Raw genomic sequence first — 21,968 nt, forward strand, 5'->3', positions numbered from 1 at the left:
TGCCTCGCTACTGCCAGAAATCCCAGCCCTTCACAACGTAAAGACACCCGTGAAAAAACGACGCCGCTGGACACAGCGCGTGGGAGTCGTGTCCACAATTGGAAGCTTGAAGCGATGGGCAAGCCCTCACCAGAGCTGGCACCCACATTGGCAAAGTCAGTTTGAGACGTGTTTGCTGTAAGTAATCCCGTTATGAAGTGTGATTTGTACGTTTAACCAGGCATTAAATAACATGCACAGAATGCTACTGTCCCCATTGATTGTCCCTTTAACTATATATATATATTCTGATTGTCATACTTAGCTTTAAATCATAGCAAAGTATTTCAGTAGCCAGTCAAAAGAGCAGTGGAAACTTAACTTACATTTCTTCCTCAAGAGCTGTAGCTTTTAAGTCAGGAAGTAAGTTCCTTAACCAAAGAGGAACGTGGCAATTCTAGCAATACTGAGAATTAAAGGGTTAACTCACAGCTCAGGCCTGAGTAGAAATAATTTTTAAAACATTCAAAATTAAAAATTATAAACATTCAAAACTGTGAAATATATTTGACACAAACTATCTCTTATTTGTACAAAACCTGGGGAATCCAGGGCTTTCCTGGTAGCTGAGGTAGGTTACAGCTCTCCCTACTGAACTGGCTCACTTATGTGCACTGTGCTTGCTCCTGTACTGATGCACGAGTAATGCAATACTGCCTTTCTCAACAAGGGCAGTTATTTCCTTTAGATACTAACAGATGGTGATGTTTATTCTATGAATTCCTTCACAGAGCATTATTTGCATCAGTATAAAAATGTATAGTTGGTAATTTGACTTTTCCCTGAGTTTGTGTATATACACATGTACATTACTTGAGCTGTCCCGTTTCATTCCCAGGCTTTTCCTAAACAGAAAAGGGAGTTGAACACCATGACAGAAGAAAAAAAAAAAACAAAAAAACAATTAAGATTTAAATACTACAATAGAGTGCTGCACTGGGTAACCAAAACCAATTTTAAATAAAATTTAATGGAAAGATGTTGTAGGGTAGTATCAGAAACCAAAGCAGTCTCCAGACGACAAAGCATGGCAAGGAAGGTGATAGTATTCTTACAGCTACAATTCAAACGTTGAACCAGATCTAATGAAAAGGAAGTACCACTCCACTGTGGATAACTCAAGGAAAAGCAATTCTAAACTACTGTGGTAATACAGTGTAAGTTGTGGAAGTTCAATGGCATTTTCAGAATATATTTTTACAAGAGCTAAATAGTCTGGAAAGCAACGTTAAAAATGTTACCTTATTTTCATCAGAACTACACAGTACAGACTCAGGTAGACTATTGCAGGTTTATTGATAACAACACTTCCTTGTTGATATCAGAAACTTTATTAAATTAATGTGACAAAAGTACGTAAGCCTTTGTGGACTTCTTAAGACAATTCACACAGGCGCTTTTGGTGAGGAAACCACATTTCAGACTACACGGAAGGAACACGGTCCCAACTTCCATTATTCAGTTTACCGAGTGTTCACCTGCAAAGAGTTCACAAGAACATAAATAAGATAGGTAACAAATATATTATTTTTTAGTCACTATAGCATCTCACTATATATATTAGATGGCCAAATGGCAGAAGCATCATGTAGAACTGTATAGAAAATTAAAAATTGTATAGAATTACTTTAAATCAATTTAGGTTACAGTGACTATCCTAGTGCTTATGAAAAAGATTAAGCAGAAAGCGATGCAAACACTACTCACCACATCATCAATCTTTAGAATACTGCGCACAGTTTCTGTGGCAAGAGTCAGTGCACTGACAGACACTAGCAGTGGCTGGACTACCAGCTCCTCCAGGATGTTGGAAATGCCACCCTACAAGAACAAGCACTTTTTACTTTGGGCAAGTGAGCCTACAACTAGAAAGTTGTAGCAAGTTTTAACAGAATCCTGGAAACAACATCCCACTTCAAATTAGACCACTCAAGGGCTTGCACGCTTCGGTTCCCAACAGGAATGATTATTGTAGAGGCATTCTGTGGCTACTTGACGTATCCACTCAAAAGTAGGTTCACAAAGCAAGCTATACTCTTTCAACACTAATTCTGCGAGAATCCAGTTATAATACGCAAGCTTATCCTCTCTTCATTTTAGTCCCAGTGTTAAGCATTTTTCTTTTAAAATGCAAGATTTTTTTCTATTTTTTTTTCTTTTTTACCTCTGGAATTCTATCCACAATTCCTTATTACCTTTCTGACATTAATGCCAGCTGTTTTCTCTCCTTGAGCATGTCTGTTTCTCAGCTCTGTCACCGTTGAGATAGGATTGAGGCCCGCGTTTTCAGCCAGCGTGGATGGTATGACCTCCAGCGCGTCTCCATACGCACGGACACAATACGAGTCCATACCTCTCAAAGTGCGAGCGTACTCGTTCAAGCGCAGCGCCAGCTCTATCTCTGGTGCTCCACCTCCTGCAATTAAAGCTCTGAGGAGAGAAATTAAAATCAAACCTCATGTTTCAGAAGTCCATAAATAATTAGTTCTCTGTATTACTGTTCTAGATTACTCTGACCAAATGGGGATATTACCTCTTCTTAACTAAGCACCTAATGACACACAGGGCATCATGAATCGAACGCTCAGCTTCTTCTAGAACAAGTTTGTTGGATCCACGTACCACAATGGTTACAGTTTTTCCAGGGTTCGTGCAGCCTGTGATCTGAAACAAAGACACGTTACAGTATTAAAAAGAGTACTGGACAAAATTTTAAAAAATGGTATTTTCATCTTTTTTAACACTGCTGAGATCTGCTGAACAAAACCACAATCTTCCCAGGCTAGAGGCTCATCAGGAAGTAGGTACTTTAAAGGCTTCTTAGTACTGAAGTTATTACATTCAAGTTAGTAGTTATTATTAAAAGAATTGGCAAATGTTAAGAAGCTATTAACATGTTGTCACTCACCCACCTTTATTAGTTTCCCAGAACCGTTCAAGTTGACTTCCTCTGCCAGCTCAGCAGACCCCAGCATGTCAGGAGTAAACTGGTCGATGTGAGCAACAGGCTTAGTTCCGATCGTCTGAAAACAACCACCAACAGTAAGAATACATCCAGAATCTGACCTGCAGAGTCAGCAAGCATACTGTGTAACATACTTCTGGTGTATTACAGTAAAATGCAGCTGGGACTACCCCCTAGAAAAGTAAGGGGTGGATGTAAAGAAGTGTGACTACTCAACAGAACAGGAATATCTTTCAGGGAAATACCTTCTCAGCTCTTACATCACATTCAGAGTGTGAAATGTGTGTCTTATAAGAAACTGGCATTAGCTAGGTACTCAGGTTTTGGTGTTATCTTTAAACACAACTGTTACCGTCATAAACATTTATATAACTCAGTTTACCTTACATATAAACTCAATGTCTTCTCTTTCTATGTCTTTAACCACCATGATCTTCATTTTGTTCAGAAAATGTAGGGCTAGGTCACTAAGAGCATCCCTAAAAACAAGAGGGAAGAAGTCAGTCCAGGCTTGTCTTAATAACTGGGTTGCACTAGACAGCTGCATGCTTCTTTGCAGCAATGCTGAAGTTCTTCAGACTACCAAGTGAGGATGTTACTAAATCCAAAACACGGACAACGCTACTGCTGCCACGCATGTGTCTGTCACCGGCACAGCCCATCTGACACTGCTCAGTGCAACTATTAATGTTTAGCTTTCATTTTCCAGATATTCCAAACAATTCCAGCTGTTCCCTAAATGAACAAAGTAAGCTGTAAATGGCTACTGACATACCTCAGAATAGATTTCTGAATCAGCAACACATTGCATCCAGCCTTCTTAATTTGTTTAACTAAGTTGAGAATGTAAGCTCTCTCTTCACGCAGTACTCTGTCCATTTGAGCATAATCCGAAACAACAATTTGGTTGTCCATCTATTGAGAAAGAAAACCAAGCATCACCCACTGCTGACTTGATAAAGAATGCAGAACATCTTGATGTTTGCTTAAATTATCAGCCTGGGATTCAAAGCAAGCAAGCAATTTCAGTAAAATATAAAATCATCGCAGAACGGGTTGGGTTGGAAGGGACCTCAGAGTCCATCTAATTCCAAGCCATTCCCCCCAGCCCAGGCTGCCCCCAGATATTTCTTCCTAAATATATTATTAGAAATTGTTTAAATAACAAAATGTTGGACTTCTAAACTGTTTTTCGTTTATACCAATCGTAAGCTCTTTATACAAGTTCTGAGTAATAAGCATTACCCAGCAGACCTTCACTACAGCCACAGAATAGAGCTGACAACACAGTATCTTTAAAAAATATTTTGTTATTAAATTTGCATCTTCAAAGAACTGCAGCGAGAGGTTTCACTCCAGTTACATTTAACTTACATCTGTCTTTGGAGCAGACAGGCAGAACTGAATTAGGCCAATTTTGGCTTTCTCCACTCTAGTCACCCCTGTATTCGCCACCTTCTGGGTCAGGACCAGTCCTTCAACCAGCTCACAATCATCAATTGTTCCTCTGGAAACAATAAAAACAATCCATGAGTAGCACTTAGGGGAGCAAGTTCCATAAAGACATAACCCTCTAATCACAAACTGCTTCTTACCCCAACTTCTTGACAATTTTAATATCTCTGAGGTCCACACTGCTAGCTGTAGATGGGTCGATCACCTTCATCACCGCATCCACACTCATGGGAGAAAGTAAACTAGAATACTGACACACAACCTAAGGGGTTTAACAACAGACAATAAAGAAGTGTGAGATTTAACACTGATAAGTGGTGGCTAGGAATTTCTAGATAATATTGCCATTGCCTACTAGTTTGACTTTTCGTAACGCGTCATCTTCTTCAGAGTGACTTCATTCACAGGAAAGAACAGCTATGCTGGTGGGAAAAACCTATTTTTAGGGACTTCGGAAAACAACTTGAATTTTTGTCTTCAACTCTTAAAATAAGCCTTTTGAAAACGTCCCAGATCAGTTTGCCAGAATGGAAACTAATGCATTTGTAGAGACCTTACAGCGCAAAGGAGTATTCTGGGGAAGGGAATCAAGTGCATTGTTGTTTTGGAGCTATTGGCCCTCTAAAACCAGCTGACACCCAGCCATCACAGGAATAAAGTTCTTGCAAACAACTCATCTCCAGTTTTTGATGCTGTTTTAGGAACCTCTGCCTCACAACTAAGAACTGCCTACATGAAGCTGGCAAAAGCTCTCAGTATCCCATCTGTTTTTTCTGTTACCATTTTTCAGTCTAAGCCTGCATATGTATCTTAGACTCAGCAGCCAATATTACTATGTATTTCAGACTGAAATGCAGTTTAGGTGTGTCCGTTCAATCTTGATCAGCCACAGCTTTTTGAGAAGTCAGTCTAACGGAGGGTAGCTGCTGTCTCAAAACCAAGTAGATTCATGAGGAGATCCTTAATAAGCGAACAGCAGAGCACTGGGAAGAGCTGAATGGCTCAGCCTGCCTGGAGGTACGAAGGTTGAGAATCAGCCATACCTTTGAGTTCAGCGAAGTAGTGGCGCTATTTAGTAAGGTTTCTCTGTCACTCAGTTCAACGGGCTGTGCCATGTTGGTCAACACTTCGATACCTTTTTCCAAAGCTTTCTGGAATGACTCAGAAATGATGGTGGGGTGAATTCCTGTGAATTGTATAAAACGTGATTATATTTGGTCCTACTTTCACACCAATGGTCTATTTTTTCCCCACCTCCCATCGCAATTTGGGATTAATTTAGAGACACTAACATCAGAATAAATATAAATTATTTTAGCAAAATACGTTCCTCATAAGTAGGTAGCTTCCCCTTACTACTGTCCATTGTTAAAGCTGAGGAAAAAAGCTGTTATGTTCCTAAGAATTTGTCCTCATGGGCAAGTACAGCACATTTCCCTGCAATGTTTGACAGGGCAAAGACTTTTCTCAAAATATTGTTTTCCCTTGGCATTCTCAAAGCCCAGTTTTGTGATGGCAAGTGCTACATTTGCTGAGTAGGAAAAAAGACAGTAGAACCACTAGCTTAAAGTTTTATTATCCCTTCTTAGGTATTTCTCTGTCCATGAGAGAAGTACAAGTATAATCTAGGTGAGCTTTGACAAGGCAGTATCTATCACATCAGTTAGGCACTGTTTCCTGTCTCCACGGTAATATATTCAGCTCCAAAGACTAAACAATGAGAATTTTAATCATTGGTGGGACTCGAGTGAAACCTCAAGTTACCTTTCATGTTTAAGCTGCTAACAGCAGCTTTCAGCTTCACGATAAACATGCAGCCAAACACGGGACTTAACTACTTCATAACTAAGGTTTTTGTATTAAATACACACGCTCACCTTTCTGAAGGAGTCTGGAACAAGCATCCAGAAGAGCTCCAGCGATGACAACAACAGACGTAGTGCCATCACCAGCTTCAATATCCTGTGCTTTTGACAGCTCTACCAGCTAAACAGTGAATTACAACAAAAGCTTGCATGTAATGGTGCTTAATTGAAAACTATGACAGTTACCAAAACAGAGATACCCAAGAATTCAGTGCTGCTGAAACTACCCATAGTATCACATCTCACACTAATTTCATCTTTTCTGACTTGCCAGTGACTTCTCATACCATTACATGGCTGGATGAGCAACCATTAAAAACCAATCGACAAAAACAAACCACAGAAGTCAAGGAACTTTTCTCCCAAGCATAGAACTGGTCACTCCCACGTAACAGGTCAACCTTTCCCCCTTACTTTAGAAGGGTCCCGGGTAGCTCATTTCCATCTTTAGCCAGAGTCAAATCTAGATCTAATACTTCAAAAGACCAAGCTACTGCATTGTAGGGTCACAATGTAATTCATTCTCTTCTCTGACTCTCTTCTGTCCTACTGGTTTGGGATGTCACCAGCTTTTCTCTCAGATTAAAAAAGATGTGGGCTAGACTATTTTATGGCTTAAAAAGTATTGGAAAAGGATTATGCATGAGAAGTCTGAGATAAGCAATAAGGACCTGAAATTCTACAGCACACGTTACCATCACAATAGGTTGTCCTGAGGCATCCCACACAAAATCTCTTGCCCTATCACTGCTGCGTAATGCTCCTCAAATCCACATGAAACACTACTACGTTCGTTTCTCCTGGAAACAAAGCTCTAGCAGGTATCACTGAGTGATGGAGAACCGCTTACCATTTTGGCAGCAGGGTGCAAAACCTGCATTTGTTTCAGGATAGTAGCACCGTCATTAGTGATCGTCACATCTCCTTTAGCATCCTGGATCTGAAGGGGAAACAGCACTTATTAGCGACCAGAATCTGTTATTGTGATGCCTGCTGTACGACAGCTTTCCTGGCAGCATCATTTCTCAGACTGGGACGTGTGTTTGATTGACACTTCTCTAAATTAACAGAACTTGGTCACAAAACCAGGAGCATTTTTGAAGCTTGGAACAGAACATCAAGGCAGAGGGACAGGTGCTCTATCAGCCCTGCAGCACCTCCAGCAGCGTCAGCACGCACAGAATTTGGGCACGTTACCATTTTATCCATCCCCTTTGGTCCGAGGCTCGTCCTGATGGCATCCGCGACGGCTGCAGAGAGAGGAGACAGGGACAGGGACAGGTCAGCAGCCGCCCCGGGCCGCCACAGCCGCCTCCCAGCCCCCCTCGGAGCACCCCCGCGGCCCCCTCACCCTTGCCGGCGGCGATGTTGCTGCTGCGGATCTGGGCGGGTTTGTCGCGGTCCTGGTACGCGCCCTTGGCCCGGCTCCCGCCGCCCGGGCCGTGGCCGTGGCCCTTGGGCCCCGCGTTCTCCGGCATGGCGGCTGGGCGACCGGGGGCTCGGGGAGACGCGGGGGGGAGCGGGCGGGCACGGATGGGGCGCGGATGGAGCCCGATGGGGGCGGATGGAGGCGGATGGCGGCGGATGGAGCCCGGTGGCCACGAAGCTTCCAGAAGGCGCCGCCGCCGCCACCCTCAGGAGGCGCCCGGGTCCTTGCAGCCGGCTCCCCGCGTGACGTCACCGAGCGGCTGCCCCTCACGCCGCCTGCTGCCGCGGAGCAGGCGAACGGCGCGGACAGCTGCAGGCGGGCAGCGCCGCTTCTAGAAGGAGCCGCGCGGGGGCCTCGCGGCGAGCTGAGCTTTCCCGCCCAGCGCGGGCTACGCTAATGGCGTAGCGGGGCCCGCCCTGCCTGGGCGGCCGCCTCCCGCCTTGCGTAAGTGCGGCCGGCAGCGGGCGCTGCCGTACGGGGGGCGCGGCCCCGCTCTGAGGCAGCCCCTGAGGGGGGGGGGGGAGCGGGGCTCGTTTGGTCGCAGAGCCGGTGTTTTGGGGCACGGAGCGGCTTTTATTTTATTTTATTATTATTATTTTTTATTTTATTTGGCTACGGGGCAGCTGCTGAGAGGGTCCCGCTGCCGAAACGCCGCGGTCGCAGCGGGCGGGCAGGGGACGTGCGAGGGGCAGCGCCCTGAGGGGGAGCTCGCCTCAGGGCACCCACAGCCAGGGGCGCCCCCGCCCGGCTGCGGGTCGAGCAGCTCCACAGCTCACGGTTATTATAAAAAAAAAAGAGAAAAAAATAATAAATAAAGCTCCTTGCCTGGGGAGAGCACCCTGCGTTTACCACGTCCACATTCAGCGTACTCTGGGGGCAGAGGTGATGGCACCGCCACGAATTGCTGCTAAAAACACAGTGACAGCCTCTCACCTAACAGCCCTGGGTAAGTTATGAGGTGCCACGACTTAACTGTGCTCTGGTAAGAGTGAGCAGCTTCTGCTCGTGTCATGGGTTTCACACCAATGCCCTCCAAGCGCAAGCTGTTTTGCACAGGCAGTAGGTTACAGTCATTCAGAGAAGAAAGTCTCTACCCGCTGCTGATTGCCTGGTTATTTTATATATATATATATATATATATATTTTTATTTATTTATTTATTTTCTCCTGGGCTGAGCTTCGTCCCGCGGGATGCGGCTGGTGGTGTCTCAGCGCTGTGCCCCAGTAGGAGCTCGCAGGAGCCACCAGCACCGTGCCAGCCGTGAGCTGGGGACAGCTCCGTCACTGCTCCCACCAGCCAGGAGCCCCATGCACCAAGCACCACGGTTCACGTCTGTTTTCCTTGGAATTCTTTCATTTCTTGTGTTTGCTTTGGTTCTCTCCCGCTCTGGGTGTATCCAGTGTGCGGTGTATTGTAAAGACTTGTTGCTCTTCTTGCACCTTTTCCATTTCTTGTTAGTCCTTTCCGAGTTTTTTACTTCCCTTGTGGACCTTTTTAAAGAACACAAAACCCAAAGAGCCATTGTAAGCAGATGAAAATAGCTGCACACCCATTAAAGAGGGTTGCAGAAATGCTTACTGTGGTAGCATGCTGGGAATTACACAAAGTGCCAGCTTCTCTTTATACATGCTAGTGGGTAACATCATCCAGCACTGACGTGCGAGGGTTAGGGAGCACAAAACACAGTGCTGCGCTACTGAAAGGCAGGAAAACCCCCTGTTTCTGGTGGTTTTGTGCTGAGACACGAGGGTAAACGTTGCTAAGCCAGTGAAGAATTTGCTATAAGGACTCCTATGGATTTAGACCTGTCTTATTGAAGACTGTACTTTAAAGGTAGCTACGTTATCAAAGTACTCTTTAAAAAGTGTTTATTATTATTTTTAAGCATGAAAGTGTTGCTTAATAGATCCCAACCGAGTATTGTGATATTCCCCAGTAACATGAGGAAAATCTAGTTTCCAAAATCTACAATATTTTAAAAAATCCTTACTGTTCTTGTAGACTGATTTTCCAGTGTGGGTTTTCTCAGGAATCCTCTTCTTGTTCTTTTCCTTCCCGGTGTCAGCTTGGCAGAGCGCTTCCTGGCCATAAGGCTACAAAAGGAATTGGAGATGAGGACAAAGTGCCAGAAAGTAGTCTGGGACAGGGGCTGGACCTGCCGACAGTTCTCGTCACTTCTGCTTAGTGAACTGAAAACAAATGGGCACCCCGACAGAAAACAAATCGCTGGGTGAACAGTGGCACAAAGGAAACACGATTTTCTGTGTAGAACTCGCAGCTGCAAGCTCAGGCTGAAGCTTTTCGTTTGGCTGGGCCTTTATCAGGTCTCTGGAGGGGTTCCTCTGCCTCTAGAGAGCACTGAGCTGAACAAGGGCAATTTCTGGAATCGCCTGCTGGAATATTGGGATAAATGCTACTGCTTCTGTGGAGAATCCCACAATTTCTTTAAAGTCCGGTAATGCCAGTGACAAGGTGTTGTGTATCCTCTTGCTATTATCATGAAAACTGTTAGAAAAAGTCTTTTAAAAGCTTCTTTGAGTGTCGGCAGGTGCACACAGTCATCTAGCCAGCTTCAGTGAGCCTTGGTCTGCGAGGTGTGGGCTGAAGTTCCGTGGTGAAGGAGCCCGTATCTCCCTGTGGGGTGGCAGCTAAGCGAGATGATTCCACCCTCTCCCTCTAGATGACAGCAGAACCCAGCCTTGCTGTAAGGGGTTGTTTCCTGAGTATATTTCAAAAATAATGGTGTTATTTGTTGGCTTGCTTGACTACTTTTTTAAAAAATTTGAATTTACTCTTGATATACTGCCTGACTTGAGAACAAACTCTGTATGCTTCGGACAGCTGATAAAAAGGAAAAGTACTGGGCGTTTAAACATGATGTTCTTTCATGAGTATCTGCTTCCACAAACACAAAACGTGTTCTCACATGTGATAAATGTCTCTCTTTCACAGGTAAAGTGCGAACCAGATGCTTCTTGACAAGCAAGATCCTGAACCCTCAGAGCCATCCTCGTTTCTCCCTCCAGGTGAGTGAGTTTTTTGGATACTGCTGTGCGGGAGAGCATCTGTGCTGCTGCAGCGCTCGCTGAATGAGCGTGGGGTGTTGATCTTGCATCCTTACACCATGAGGCCGATAAAGCCAGCAGCGTGAAGTGAACACCCTGCCCTCAGCTGCTTTGACTCTGGGCAGTTAGATTAGCGCTCAGAAGCAGGCCCCTCTCCTCTCCATCGCGGAGGTGGATCTGGGTGAAGTGCCTTCTGCTGCGCGGGGCTCTCCACCCACCTTGCGCCACCCAAGAGAACACTCCGGGGGGCTGCTTCTCTAAACGGCATGTGTTGCACTAAAGATGGTGATGTCCTTCATGGTTCCCTTGTAACCACCAAGGCTTTTGCCTGCATGGTGTCTGATCCTTGAAGAGAGCAGTTTTTTTCTGAATTGAGGCTCTTCCAGGGATCCTCTCCTTTTTCCTGCGAGTTTCTGCTCCCTGGTTTATTCCGTGAGGCTTGGTGACTGATTTTTGAAATGCTGAGCTAGGAGAGGGAACAGCTCGTGCCTCTGCTGCGACACCCAGGGGATGCACCCACATGCACTACTGGCTATTTTGGTCTTCCTTTGCTTGGACTGCTAGAAAGAAAGCAAACGTTGCCAAGTGAAGGGGAAAGGTTCTTGGGAATGCATTTTTAAGGAAGAAAAGCTCGCAAAAAATTGTAAAACATATTTAAATGCTCACGGTACTTCCTCTGAATGATCTTTTCACAGAGATAAACAGGACAATTATGTACAAGGATTATACACAGGATATAAGATGGGCTTCAAAAAAACTTTACCCCCATGATTATTGCTCCCTTTTTAGGGTGGAATTGTGAAATCAGGTGCAGCTGCAGTGAAAGGTCTAGAAGGGCCAATGTGGTGATTCACTTTCTCTAGAAGTGTATGCTGGTGTCTAGTAGCAGCGACAGGCAGTGCTTTTCCAAGAAATGCATTATACCCAAATACTTACTTTGTGAATGTTGTCAGTTGTTTAAACTAAAATTGCAGGTTTGAATAATTGCCATTTTGCCCGTCCCTGGGCTGCAGCAGTTACTTAAAAGACACGGGTTCTGGCGTGGGTTGATGGGGACATTTTGCAGACTTTTTTTGGCTGGACGTGGAGTCTGCTTTACCTTGTGTGTTGTTAGAGCTCTTCAGATGTTGAGCAAATCTTTGATGCTGAAACAAATGGAGCTCTAGGTACCACCTGTGAAGCAGCACAGAGACTGGCAGCAGGTGGAAAGCCCGACTAAAAGAGCACAAGAGAATACAAAGCGCCTGTGTCCCTGCTGTGGGACTGCTCTGCAGCCAGGGGTGCAGCCAAAGGGCAGTCTGCTCAATCAGAGTTGTCGGCTGTTGCCTTCTCGGGGCTATGAAATGGGGAGAAGGTGAGAAAGTAGCCTGCAAAATGTCTGGGCTGCTCTGAGAGGTAGCCAGGCGTTTGGGAGAGCCACAGGATGTGCTCACACTGCTGTGCTTGGGTGAGGACAACGGGTAGGGCTTTTCTGAAGTTGGGGTGTGATTTGCTCTCTGTGGGGCTTCAAAAGGGGTGTGCAATCAGCGCACACAGCTCGGGGGAGCAGCTGTGAGAAGTGACTTGGGCTCGGTTACGACCACACGAGGAACTTGTGAGCACTCCCACATCTCAGTGCAAGGCACGTGGGGGGCAGCAGCGCCAGCACTCCTGCCTGCAGCGGCTCCCCAGTGTGCCAGGCCGTCCTTTGGAGGGGCTGGTGCTGCCATGGCAGCCTCTGCCATGTCCTTCACCCCACTGACGGGATGGATCAGATGCACTGTTAGGCTTTTGGGTAGCTGTGGGGTCCCCTTGTCACTGAGTGCAGTCAAATCCTGTTACCTGGGGATCTTCTGGTGAGCTTCGTGGAAAGCATGATTACACTTTGTAACATGATAAAGGCTAGCTAAGACACCAAAATCTGACTATAAATGCATCCTGTTGCTTTGGGCTAACAGCTAAACGGGACCAATCTGTGTTACTTCCAGCTGCAGTGTTTGTTTGCTCTTCCCCTCTAGAGCGAATCTTCAAGAGTTTACGTGTAGCTATTCACAGATCTCTTATTTTGCTGCACTTTGTTTCTGTTTCTGGTAACACCAAAGACCCCAATCAAGGTCTTCTCGAGCTCTGTTTTACAAACAAGGGCGTATGTGATCCCTGCCCCACTTTGGAGTAATGTGAGTCGAAGGTTCTTGCTTACTTGGGATGAAAGTAAAGTATCATCTGCTCCTGTTTACGTGACCTCCCAGACAGTAGGGGAAAAAAACACCTGAAATAAATATGAGAAACTACATCCAAAGAAAGAAAGTTATTTACTACCAGAGTAGGCAAATAGAGGAGATTTGCAACGTCAGAGCCGACACCATCCTGCTTCCTTCATCTGCAAGTCACTTCTGCTGGAAGCTGAGCCACGGGGCCCAGCCAGCCGCAGGAGCTGAGGACAGGCACAGCAATGAGATGCAGGAAAGATGCAGGGAGCATCTTTCCAAATGCTGTCCTTTCCTGCACTGGTGCAGGGAAAGGATCCGTTTGCACAAAAAGGTTGCAGGCCCTTAAAGGTGAGGATGCCACCGCCCGCTTCATACGGCACATCCAGAATGAAAACTCTGGTGACATCAGATACACAAATGTATCCCAATAAAGATGTCCCTCAGCTACATGCCTAAAGGCGCCAGAACAGCAAAATGGTTGAATTTGCTCCTTGAGCTAAGCAACATAGATAGTAAACACAGCTCCGAGATCTAGATCTTTAACAAAGAACCAGTCTGTAGCTTTTATTTCCATTAATACAAGGAGCATTAAAAAACTATGGACAGAACAGAGACTTTTTTGCACCATACAGCAGCCTTCGTTCTCTGAGATCGGGGGATTCTACATATTGCATCTACACAGCAGCACAAAACAGACAGAAACCTACGGGGCTCTGAACACTGACTGTTAGAAATATGTGATCAGGACAAACACCTTGTCTTACAAAATCAGTTCTTGGATTTATTTATTTTGTATTTTTTTAAAGGAAAAGATCTCAATGCTGCTGAATTCTCAGCATCTGTTGCCATCTTGTAGTGGAGGTTAGTACCTGTAAGTACACCTGAAAAACATCTGCATGAATATCTGCTGTTGCTAGTGGGTGGGATTTCATTTTTCAAGTCTCAGCAACACGCGCCTGAAATGGTTTAGTTACTTGGCTCTTTGCCTCTGCATGAGGTAAATCGTCGGCCTGCTAAATGTGCAGATGGAACCGAGCAATAATCTCATGTTGAAAATCAGTTGTGAAGCAGGTGCTGATGTGCTCCCCTTGCTTCAGGGGCACTGCGGCATTGCAAACTCCTCACCGCCTGCTCGCTGCCTGGGCTCGGGGTTGTGGCAGCTCTCTGGAGCCTCTGTTGTGGAAGAACAAAAGGATTGTCCTGCCTTAATCATCCTGCGGTGTCTTGTTCTTCCCCTTTGCAATTAATTTTTGTGCTTCTTTCCCTGATCCGCATTAGAGCTGAGCAGCTGCAGGCGGCAGAGCTGTTTGCTGGAGCAGGATGCGCACAACACCTTGCTGCCGAGCCCGAGGAGATCTTTCTCACGTTCCTTCCAGGAATGTTCTCTTCTTGACTAATACCTATGTACTTACGTTAGGAGAAATGGTAAATTCAACTTCACAGATGTGAATAAAAGCAGTATCTGTCTTGCTTGGTGAGATGCCTTACCGATTCTTGCTTTGCTTGGGCTGTACTCGCGGCAGCTGGCAAGGCAACGTCTCACTGCGTGAAGTCTGTGCTGGTGTAGGTGATTATAGAAGTAACTTCAGGGGTAGTGTCCAGGTTTGCTGCTGCCTAGCACATGAACAAGAACCCAAAGGCTCTTTTGTTTTCCTAACTTTTGGGTTTGTTCCTCCTTTGGAAGCACAGGGGCTATGCAGTCTGGTGTTCCCTAGTTTTGCTGAAGGACATTTTGAGGATCTCAGGAAAATGTACCAGAGTGATAGAGACAGTGAGCTCGGGTGGACAGCAATCACCTTGAGCTAACTCGTGGTTTGTAGTTTTAAGGGGTAATCAAACGCTGGGTTCTTGTAAGAGACCAAGTGCGTACCGTACTGCTCGCTGCGAGGCTTCTTGTGTGCCTTGCACAGACAAACTGACAAAATGATTGTGGAAATGAGAAAGAGTCCGCTTGCCGCAGACAGAGCGGCAAAGACAGACTTGTAGCTGGGCTTCGTTTGAAATCTGGTGCAGGAGTTTCCTGCAAGTCCCTGGCTTGTCACCTGGCTTGCCCCCGCTTTGTTGGAAGCAGTCACACAGATGTGGTACGTGGTGTACGGCCGCAGGTTGTACAGGGTGTACTGCCTCGCTGTGGCATAAATATTGTCCAGGACGAGCCGTCTCTCCTCGTTGCCTTGGTCGTGAAGCATCAGCTGGTAGGTACGGACAACTGAGTTTGGGGCGCACCAGTGGACCTGTGCAGAGCTGTCTGTGACTTCAGACACCTCTCGGAGCCTCGGCGGGTCCGGGATTTCATCCTCCCTCGACATGCCGGGGCACAAACATCGGGACACGCTCTGAAGTTCGCTGCAGGGTCTCTGAAGGTGCCTGCAAGGATTGTAGTCGCACGAGGTGTACACCTGTGGCACGGGGGGTTCTGTCGTCTGCTCCTCGTACTCGTAGTCGTCCACGTAGTGTATCAGCGACCTGGTGGATGCTGACGCCGAGTGAGCGCCGGACCGCGTGGAGTTCAGCCGGCGCAGCTCTGGCTGCGGGGTTCTTTCCACAGCAAAGGAGTGAACGAAATGGTCAGCGGCGTCTGGGTGCCCCCTTGCTGTGGTGGAGTAATCGCTGGTGGGCCGGCTGGATGGGCCTTGCCGGGGAGACGCCTCCTGAGTTGTTCTGAGCTCCCTCTGAGGCTGCTCTGTCCGAGCGTGAGTCACGGCGCTGCGCTGCGGGGTCCGGCTGTGCAGCTCTCTGAGAAAACCGGGGGAGGTGGTTGCTGGCGCGAGGGAAGGGGCTTGGCTCGCGGCTTCGGAAACTGCCTCGTCCTCCCGGGAGGAACTGCTGGCTTTAATGAGCAGCAGCTCGGCCGGGTTGGCTGCGGTTGTGCTCGGCGCATTCCTGTGAGTTAGGGAGCCTGGGTGAGTGTCTTCGGTTGGCAGGGCAGAGCCTGTCGTTGCTGCGGCCGTGCTGCTGTAGCTGGCAAAGCTGAAAGCTTCGTCTCCCGTGGAGGGTGTGTTTGAATGGGGCAGCGTGACGTTTCTCTCAGCCTGGCATTCATCGTAGAGCTCTTGCAGTGAAAAAGAAGTGGAAGGTCTGTCCCAGTTTCCCTGGGACACGTTGCAAAAAGTGTCCGAAGCCCTGCAGAGGGGACAGGTTAGAACAGAGAAATTCAGCGAGAACATTACAGGTCCCTGTCAGCCTTTTGGATGGGCGTTGGCAACCCGCTGTCCAAAAGCACTCTTCCCATTAAAGAAGACATGAAACTTAGAGCGAGGCCAGGTTGTACTGACAATAGTCCCGTGCTTGGCAGACAGACTTCCACAGCACTGTGAACGCAGCTGCCTGGCTTTGGGCAGACTTTAATGCCTCAGTAAGAGGGGACTGCCTGTAGAGTTGTAACGGGGTCCCTAAGACCCTTAAGGCCAACTGGCTCAGGTGGCGGAGCTGTGCTAACACGGGGTGTGCTTTCAAGTGACGGGGCTCAGTTTCTTTCTTTGCTCAGCCACTGCAGCTCTTTGTGAAGAACGCCAATGCTAAGGCTGTCCCGATGAGAGGCGATCTGATTTTAACACCCTACCTCCCTGCTTTCGGCACCGTGGGTGACAGAACTTCTTGGTGGCCCTTCCCGAGGAAAGGAGATCCTACATAGGCAAAGTCACTGCAGCTTACTGCAGCCAGTCTGTCGGAGGGTGGAAACAACCAGGACAAATGGTGCCGTTTGCCTGGGCCTTGTGCGCTGCCTGTGCTGCTCGAGGCTCTGGGAATACGAGGGCAAGCAGGAAATAATAAGCGAAACTGCTTGCAAAGTCCTCTGGTCCTGCTCCCAGGGCTGGCCCACCAAAGCCACCTAGCCAGCTTATTTCTATGTTGTTAGTACAGAAAATATGGACAAAAAGAGCAAATAAACTATTCTCACCCTGGAGTAGAATCCACAGCTAATACCACTTTACTTTCCTACATATGGCCATCACATTTGTCTGCTTTCAAGTATAATTCACCCATGGTTTTTACCCCCAAAGAAGATTTTATTTTGCATTTTTACCTCTAGAGGAAGGGAAGAACACACAAGGAGTCTGAAAAATTTGGATCATGGTGAGTTTTGGTCCCCAAATAACTTGCAGATTTGAGTTATGTCTGAAGAGCATTACTTTATCTCCTTGAACTCCCTCACCTTTGCAGCACAACTTTCTCGGGCTTGGAGAGCAACCAGGAGAGCCTGCAGTCACACGGCAGGGGATTTCCATGCAAGTTGATGACGATGCTGTGTGATGAAGTGATGTTCCAGGGATTAAAGGAACTCAGGTTACAGCTACAAGATGACAAACACAGTCATTAGCAAGTGCTGAGCCACCTTCCAGGAACTGGAGCCTGCTTAGTACCCGGGTGTGCGCGGCACACAGAGCAACGTCCCCAGTTCCCTCGGGAACCCCTTGCTGGCAGCACCACCAGCACCTTTCTGCACGTGGAGCTCCGGCTGCCACCTGCCCAGCTCTGGCTTGCACGAGGCAGCCGCTGCCTGCCAGCGCCGAACAGGAGCTCTGTGAGCAGCCAGGGGCTCCAGAGGTGGGTCACACCTTTGGAGGTGGCAGCTGGAAAGGAAGGACGGTCGCTGCCATCACGCAGTCAGCTGCGCTTTTATGTGCTGGCATTTCTCTGGCTTCTTTCTCAGTCTGCTTGTAATGACGTGACTTCCCCTGTGCCAGCCACCCTCCTGTCAGTTACCTCTCATACCACGTGCACTCACATCTCCTACGTCAGGTGATGACCGGAGGAAGCATTGTTAGCCTGACGGAGCTGCAGGAAAAAGGGTGGTAGTGTGACCCCTGCAGCCTGAGTGCTCAGAGGATGCTCTCTTTCGCCTGTGACTTTAACTGTTGTTCCTCTGGTTTTTGAGTTTGGGTCATGATTTTTGGTGCTGGTATGTCTATTGGTGCTGTAAAGTGCTGTGTAAATTCAGCGTGGCAATCTAGTGAGGCAGTTTTTTATTTTTTGGTTAAACCGGTTTCTTTATTTTCCTGAAACTGGTTCCTAGAACACAGCCACTGCTCTAGTGTTTGCTTTCTGATATGCTAATCTGGGCTGATAAAGAAAGTTTTCTAAAGTGCTCTCCAAATCCTTTTCTTTGTTGACTGTTCTGCCTGCAGTTTACTTACCTCCATAGAGATAGATAAACTTTTTTTTTTTTTTTTAATAAAAAACCAACAACAAACAACTTACTTCTGAAATGAGAGACGGCTCAGACGAGGCGTGCTTTCGAACATCTCTGTCCTTACGAAACCCAGCGAGTGGGAGTCGTCACAGTTGAGCTCCCTGAGATGAGGCATGGACCTGAGGTCGGTATCAAGGCTTCGTAGTCGGGACATCTTTGTCAGGTGAAGCTCTCTGAGGCTGGGCAAGTCTTTGGTCCACTCTGGTTGAACTGAAGCAGAAAAGAGATTTTTACCTTTTGCAGGAACAGAGCACTGCTGTGGATTCCTGCCGAGGGGAAAAGAATAAAAGTAGACTGAGCTGTGTGAGGTGAAACCTCAAGCCTGGGGAATTCCTAAACTGCTGGTCACTGGAATCAGGGCACATCCACGTGGGAAAACCCCTCTGTGCTGCCTCCACACCTTGCGGATAGGCCAGGAAGGCACTGGACCAGCGTGCAGGAGAACCGGGGGCAGGTGTTGGCTCTGCCCCAGCTGGGCAAGGCGTTCAGCGTCTCTCCCTCAGCACCTCAGCTACGGGGTGAAGCCGACAGAGGAGGCAAACAGAAAAACCGGGTGTCAGTTGCTCAGGGCAGGGCTGGGCTCGCTGTGTGGCAGCTCCCTGGCTGGCTGCCGACACAAAACGCCTCTCTGCGCTACTTCAGCACAGAGATACAAGCGGAGTACATGTGGGGCCAGACAGTGAGCGATGTCAGCAGTTTGTCTGGAAAGGGAAGGGACTCCCCTGTGTTCCCCAAAGCTCACCTCAGGGCTGGCAGAGCCCTGTTGGTGCTCTGCCCATCCTCAGGGAGGCCGCTGTGCGTGAGGGCTGCTCCCCGGCAGCTACGTGACCGGCTGGAGAGCGCCCGGCACGCTCACACCAGAGCGGATGAGGCCGAGGCCCTGTGTTTACAGTGAGGGATTTGCCGACTTACTTTTCTCCAGAAAGGTCCCGCTCAGATCAAGCACGTTGATGGTGTTCCCAGTCCTGTTCGTAGCCTCGCTGGGAGATGTGCTGATGGCAAAAGCAGACTCCCCGATTCCCCTGTGGTCGTCCTGCCCGAGCAGGGTTGTGGAGAGGTTCAGGAACTGCAGCTGAGGGTAACAGGAGAAAGCCAGCGGCTGGATTTCCACCAGTGGGTTTCCAGCCAGGGACAGCCATCTCAAGCTGGGCAGGAAGGAAGCGTGGCACGATGGCACAGACGACAGCTTGTTAAAGCTTAAGTCCAGGAAAAGGAGGCTGCCGAGGGCCTCGGGTCCCCACCTGACCGCCCGGAGAAGGTTTTGCCTCAGCAAGAGGACACGCAGCCGCGGCAGGCCTGCTAGCTCCGTGCCGTTCACCTCTTCTAGGAGGTTGTTGCTGAGATCTAGGGTCTCCAGAGCCTCTGGTAGGCAGGCAGGGAAGGTCGTCAGGGTGCTGCTGGTCAGCTGCAGGGTGATCCAAGTCCTGTTCTTCCGATCCTCACAGGACAAGCTGGTGAAGTTGACGTTCTCCCAAGAGTCTTCCTGAGCCAGCTGGAAAAAGGTGGTGACGTCCCTGGATGCCGCGGGCTCCGCTCTGCTCGCCGGGCCTGCCGCTGTGCTCCTCACCAGCAGGGAGAGGGTGAGCAGCAGGGACAGCATCCTCCTGCCACGTGCCTTGCAGTTAGCTGCGAGATCTGTCCGGGCTGTGTTTCAGGGAGGGGAACATAGAACATCAGCATCAAGAGCTAAATTAACATTCCCCCAGGCAGCTACAAGCTGTTGGAAAGTGAAACATCTATAACTGCTTTCCTGGTGCACCCAGACAGTGCAAGTGGTAATTAATTTCTCTAATTAAGCCTACGCAAACTCGAGCCCTTTGGGACAGCAGTACCGTGTGATCTTCACCTAAGTTTGCCTGCAATCTTCCATGCAGTCTGACACGATGAACAAGCAAAGTCAGTAGGGAGCTAATAAAATAAATAGTTGGTGGTTTTCTAGGATAATTCAAATTCTGGTAAACGTGGAGGATCAAGAGCAGTAGCTCAGGACCAGTCTGGCCTGGGGCGTGCTGCTCCGCTGGGCAAATACCAGTTGGTAGGGCACGAGCTGCAGGAGAGAGGGATATTGCCGCGTTACGGGGCTTTGCTTTCCCACCTGCTTGTGTGTCTCTGGCTCTGCTCCCTGGGAAGAGGTGTCCGGGGGCAGGTACCAGGCAATAGGGCCAGGGGTAACCGTGGCACGGGATCGTTCTCTGTGAGGGTGTTGGTGCCAAGGAAGCGTATGCACCTGGGGCAGGGGGGACCTGCCAGGCACTCAGCTAAAGGATGCAGGAGCCCAGGCTGGGCTGGGCTGTGCTGGGTGTGCAGGTGACAGTGCCTTTCCTCCTGAGGAGTAGCTTTCTGTCCCTTAGCAAGAGTTGAAACAGCAACAGCCCAGGGCAGTTCTGGCACGCCCAGCTCCACCCCAGTTGGTTGGGGTGGGCATCGCAGCCCCCCGTGCACTTGTCCCCATCCTTTCCGAGGCGGGCAACAAGTGGCATTTTTGACAGGGAAACATCTGTGAAAAATTCATGAAGTCCATGGGACTCGTAAGCACGACATGAGCCTGCATGGGTCTGAGAATTTTAAAAGCTCAGGAGGAAACTGAGGACCCATAAAAAGAATTAAAAAAAAAGTCCTAAATGACTTGCCCAAGGCCGTACAGGTAGGTCTGTGTAAGGAAGGCATTAACACAGCCCTAAGCTAGCCCCTGACTTGCTGGGCTGCCTGTCATGCTTGCAGGCATTGCAATGATCATTTCTCATCTAAAAACCTACCACTGCACGGGGCGGCTGGAGCCTCCTCTGGTATGAAACACGGCAGGCTCCTTCCTGGCCATGAAAGCTGCTTGCCAGTCCCTGGGTGGTGCCAGGAGCTGCCAGGCCATCGCCTATTGCTCCCATCTCAGCTCTGAAGTAGGGACCGGTACATTTTGGTCACCCGTGTACTTTTTGGCATCGGGAGCTGTGCGGGAGCAGAGCTGGGTTCCCCGCTCCATGGCACATGGCAGCCCGAGGATGGGAGCGGTGGCGCTGCTGGATCCCGGTCCTACATTCGCGCTTGGTCCCCAAGTTAAACCGCAGCCGCTCGCACCTACCTGCCCAGCAGTCCTGCTGCCTCGTGCCTCCCCTCTGCGCAGCACCGGGTGCCTGGCCCCGGTTTTATACACTCGGGTGACTCAGCCGAGGAGCGTAAAATGTCTCTGCACTCTTCCCGGCTTCCCCTGCTCGCGGCTCTGCCCACAAGCGCAGGCGAGGTTCGTTCCAGGCTCGCTCCCCCGCAAGCAGCTTCCCCCTGCCTGGAGAGGGGGTGGCTCCGCTCAGCTTTCCCCGCTCCTCGGCCCGGCAGGAGGAGGGCGGGAGGGCTCCGTTTCCCAACACCGCTCCCCGGGCAGGGCTGCTCCGGCTGTCTGCCGCCAGCAGCGCGTGGAGGGAGCGGATCCGCGTCTCCCATCCCAACTCGCACATCTCCCACTGGCTGGCGGAGAGGGGCCGGGAGGGGAGAGGAGTCACTGCGTGTGTTTTGCTGGCAGACAAAGATGCTGTAGAGCTAAGGCTCTGCCTGCCGACGTGGGCTTTGGTACCTCTAGGCGCCAATAAAAGGCTTAAAGTATTTACGTCGCTCTGCGAGACACTTGCACCTGGGGGAAGTCCTGGAAACGGTCCCCCAGCACAAACGCCTTTTGACACGACGGGCCCTCTGGGGAGGCTTTCTGCTCTGGGACGTGCCCAAAGCAAAGCTCTCACCTGCTGCTCCTGCAGGGAACTTTTAGCCGAGGGAGCAGGCC

General features: G+C 48.8%; 2 protein-coding genes and 2 long non-coding RNA genes across 4 annotated transcripts in view; 1 reads left to right on the forward strand and 3 right to left on the reverse strand.

Moving 5' to 3' along the window:
• Nucleotides 1-1,168, forward strand: part of LOC137853238 (uncharacterized) — a 32,336-nt gene extending 31,168 nt beyond the window's left edge. The window contains exon 10 of the long non-coding RNA XR_011094343.1: nt 18-1,168. This is a non-coding gene — a long non-coding RNA (uncharacterized lncRNA). The remainder of the gene's footprint in view (nt 1-17) is intronic.
• Nucleotides 1,169-1,316: 148 nt separating this feature from the next.
• Nucleotides 1,317-8,006, reverse strand: CCT4 (chaperonin containing TCP1 subunit 4). Its single transcript, XM_068675379.1, has 14 exons — nt 7,676-8,006; nt 7,522-7,574; nt 7,175-7,264; nt 6,337-6,445; nt 5,503-5,645; nt 4,600-4,721; nt 4,379-4,511; nt 3,780-3,919; nt 3,387-3,483; nt 2,952-3,062; nt 2,573-2,703; nt 2,235-2,469; nt 1,747-1,860; nt 1,317-1,517 (listed from the first exon to the last, which is right to left on the reverse strand). Exons 1-14 carry the CDS (start codon nt 7,800-7,802, stop codon nt 1,503-1,505), a joined length of 1,620 nt encoding a protein of 539 aa, XP_068531480.1. The 5' UTR covers nt 7,803-8,006; the 3' UTR covers nt 1,317-1,502.
• An 883-nt stretch (nt 8,007-8,889) lies between these two features.
• LOC137853239 (uncharacterized) lies at nt 8,890-10,698 on the reverse strand. Its single transcript, XR_011094344.1, has 2 exons — nt 9,745-10,698; nt 8,890-9,244 (listed from the first exon to the last, which is right to left on the reverse strand). It is a non-coding gene; the product is annotated as an uncharacterized lncRNA (long non-coding RNA).
• Nucleotides 10,699-13,546: 2,848 nt separating this feature from the next.
• LRRN4 (leucine rich repeat neuronal 4) lies at nt 13,547-21,548 on the reverse strand. The gene is made up of 5 exons (XM_068675378.1): nt 21,279-21,548; nt 19,115-19,846; nt 18,211-18,412; nt 17,165-17,302; nt 13,547-16,131 (listed from the first exon to the last, which is right to left on the reverse strand). Exons 2-5 carry the CDS (start codon nt 19,800-19,802, stop codon nt 14,811-14,813), a joined length of 2,349 nt encoding a protein of 782 aa, XP_068531479.1. The 5' UTR covers nt 19,803-19,846; nt 21,279-21,548; the 3' UTR covers nt 13,547-14,810.
• Between the last annotated feature and the right edge of the window lie 420 nt (nt 21,549-21,968).

Source organism: Anas acuta, chromosome 3, assembly GCF_963932015.1.
Source record: "Anas acuta chromosome 3, bAnaAcu1.1, whole genome shotgun sequence".
Lineage (NCBI taxonomy): Eukaryota > Metazoa > Chordata > Aves > Anseriformes > Anatidae > Anas > Anas acuta.

Excerpts from the sequence above, each read along its gene's own strand:
- LRRN4 (XM_068675378.1), bottom strand. The coding sequence starts at position 19,802 with ATGCTGTCCCTGCTGCTCACCCTCTCCCTGCTGGTGAGGAGCACAGCG. Across the intron at positions 17,303-18,210 it reads AGCCGTCTCTCATTTCAGAA|CTGTAACCTGAGTTCCTTTA; the intron begins GTAAGTTGTTTG and ends GTCATCTTGTAG. Across the intron at positions 16,132-17,164 it reads GAGAAAGTTGTGCTGCAAAG|GGCTTCGGACACTTTTTGCA; the intron begins GTGAGGGAGTTC and ends TCCCCTCTGCAG.
- CCT4 (XM_068675379.1), bottom strand. The coding sequence starts at position 7,802 with ATGCCGGAGAACGCGGGGCCCAAGGGCCACGGCCACGGCCCGGGCGGC. Across the intron at positions 7,575-7,675 it reads CAACATCGCCGCCGGCAAGG|CCGTCGCGGATGCCATCAGG; the intron begins GTGAGGGGGCCG and ends CTCTCTCTGCAG. Across the intron at positions 4,722-5,502 it reads CTACTTCGCTGAACTCAAAG|GTTGTGTGTCAGTATTCTAG; the intron begins GTATGGCTGATT and ends TAAACCCCTTAG.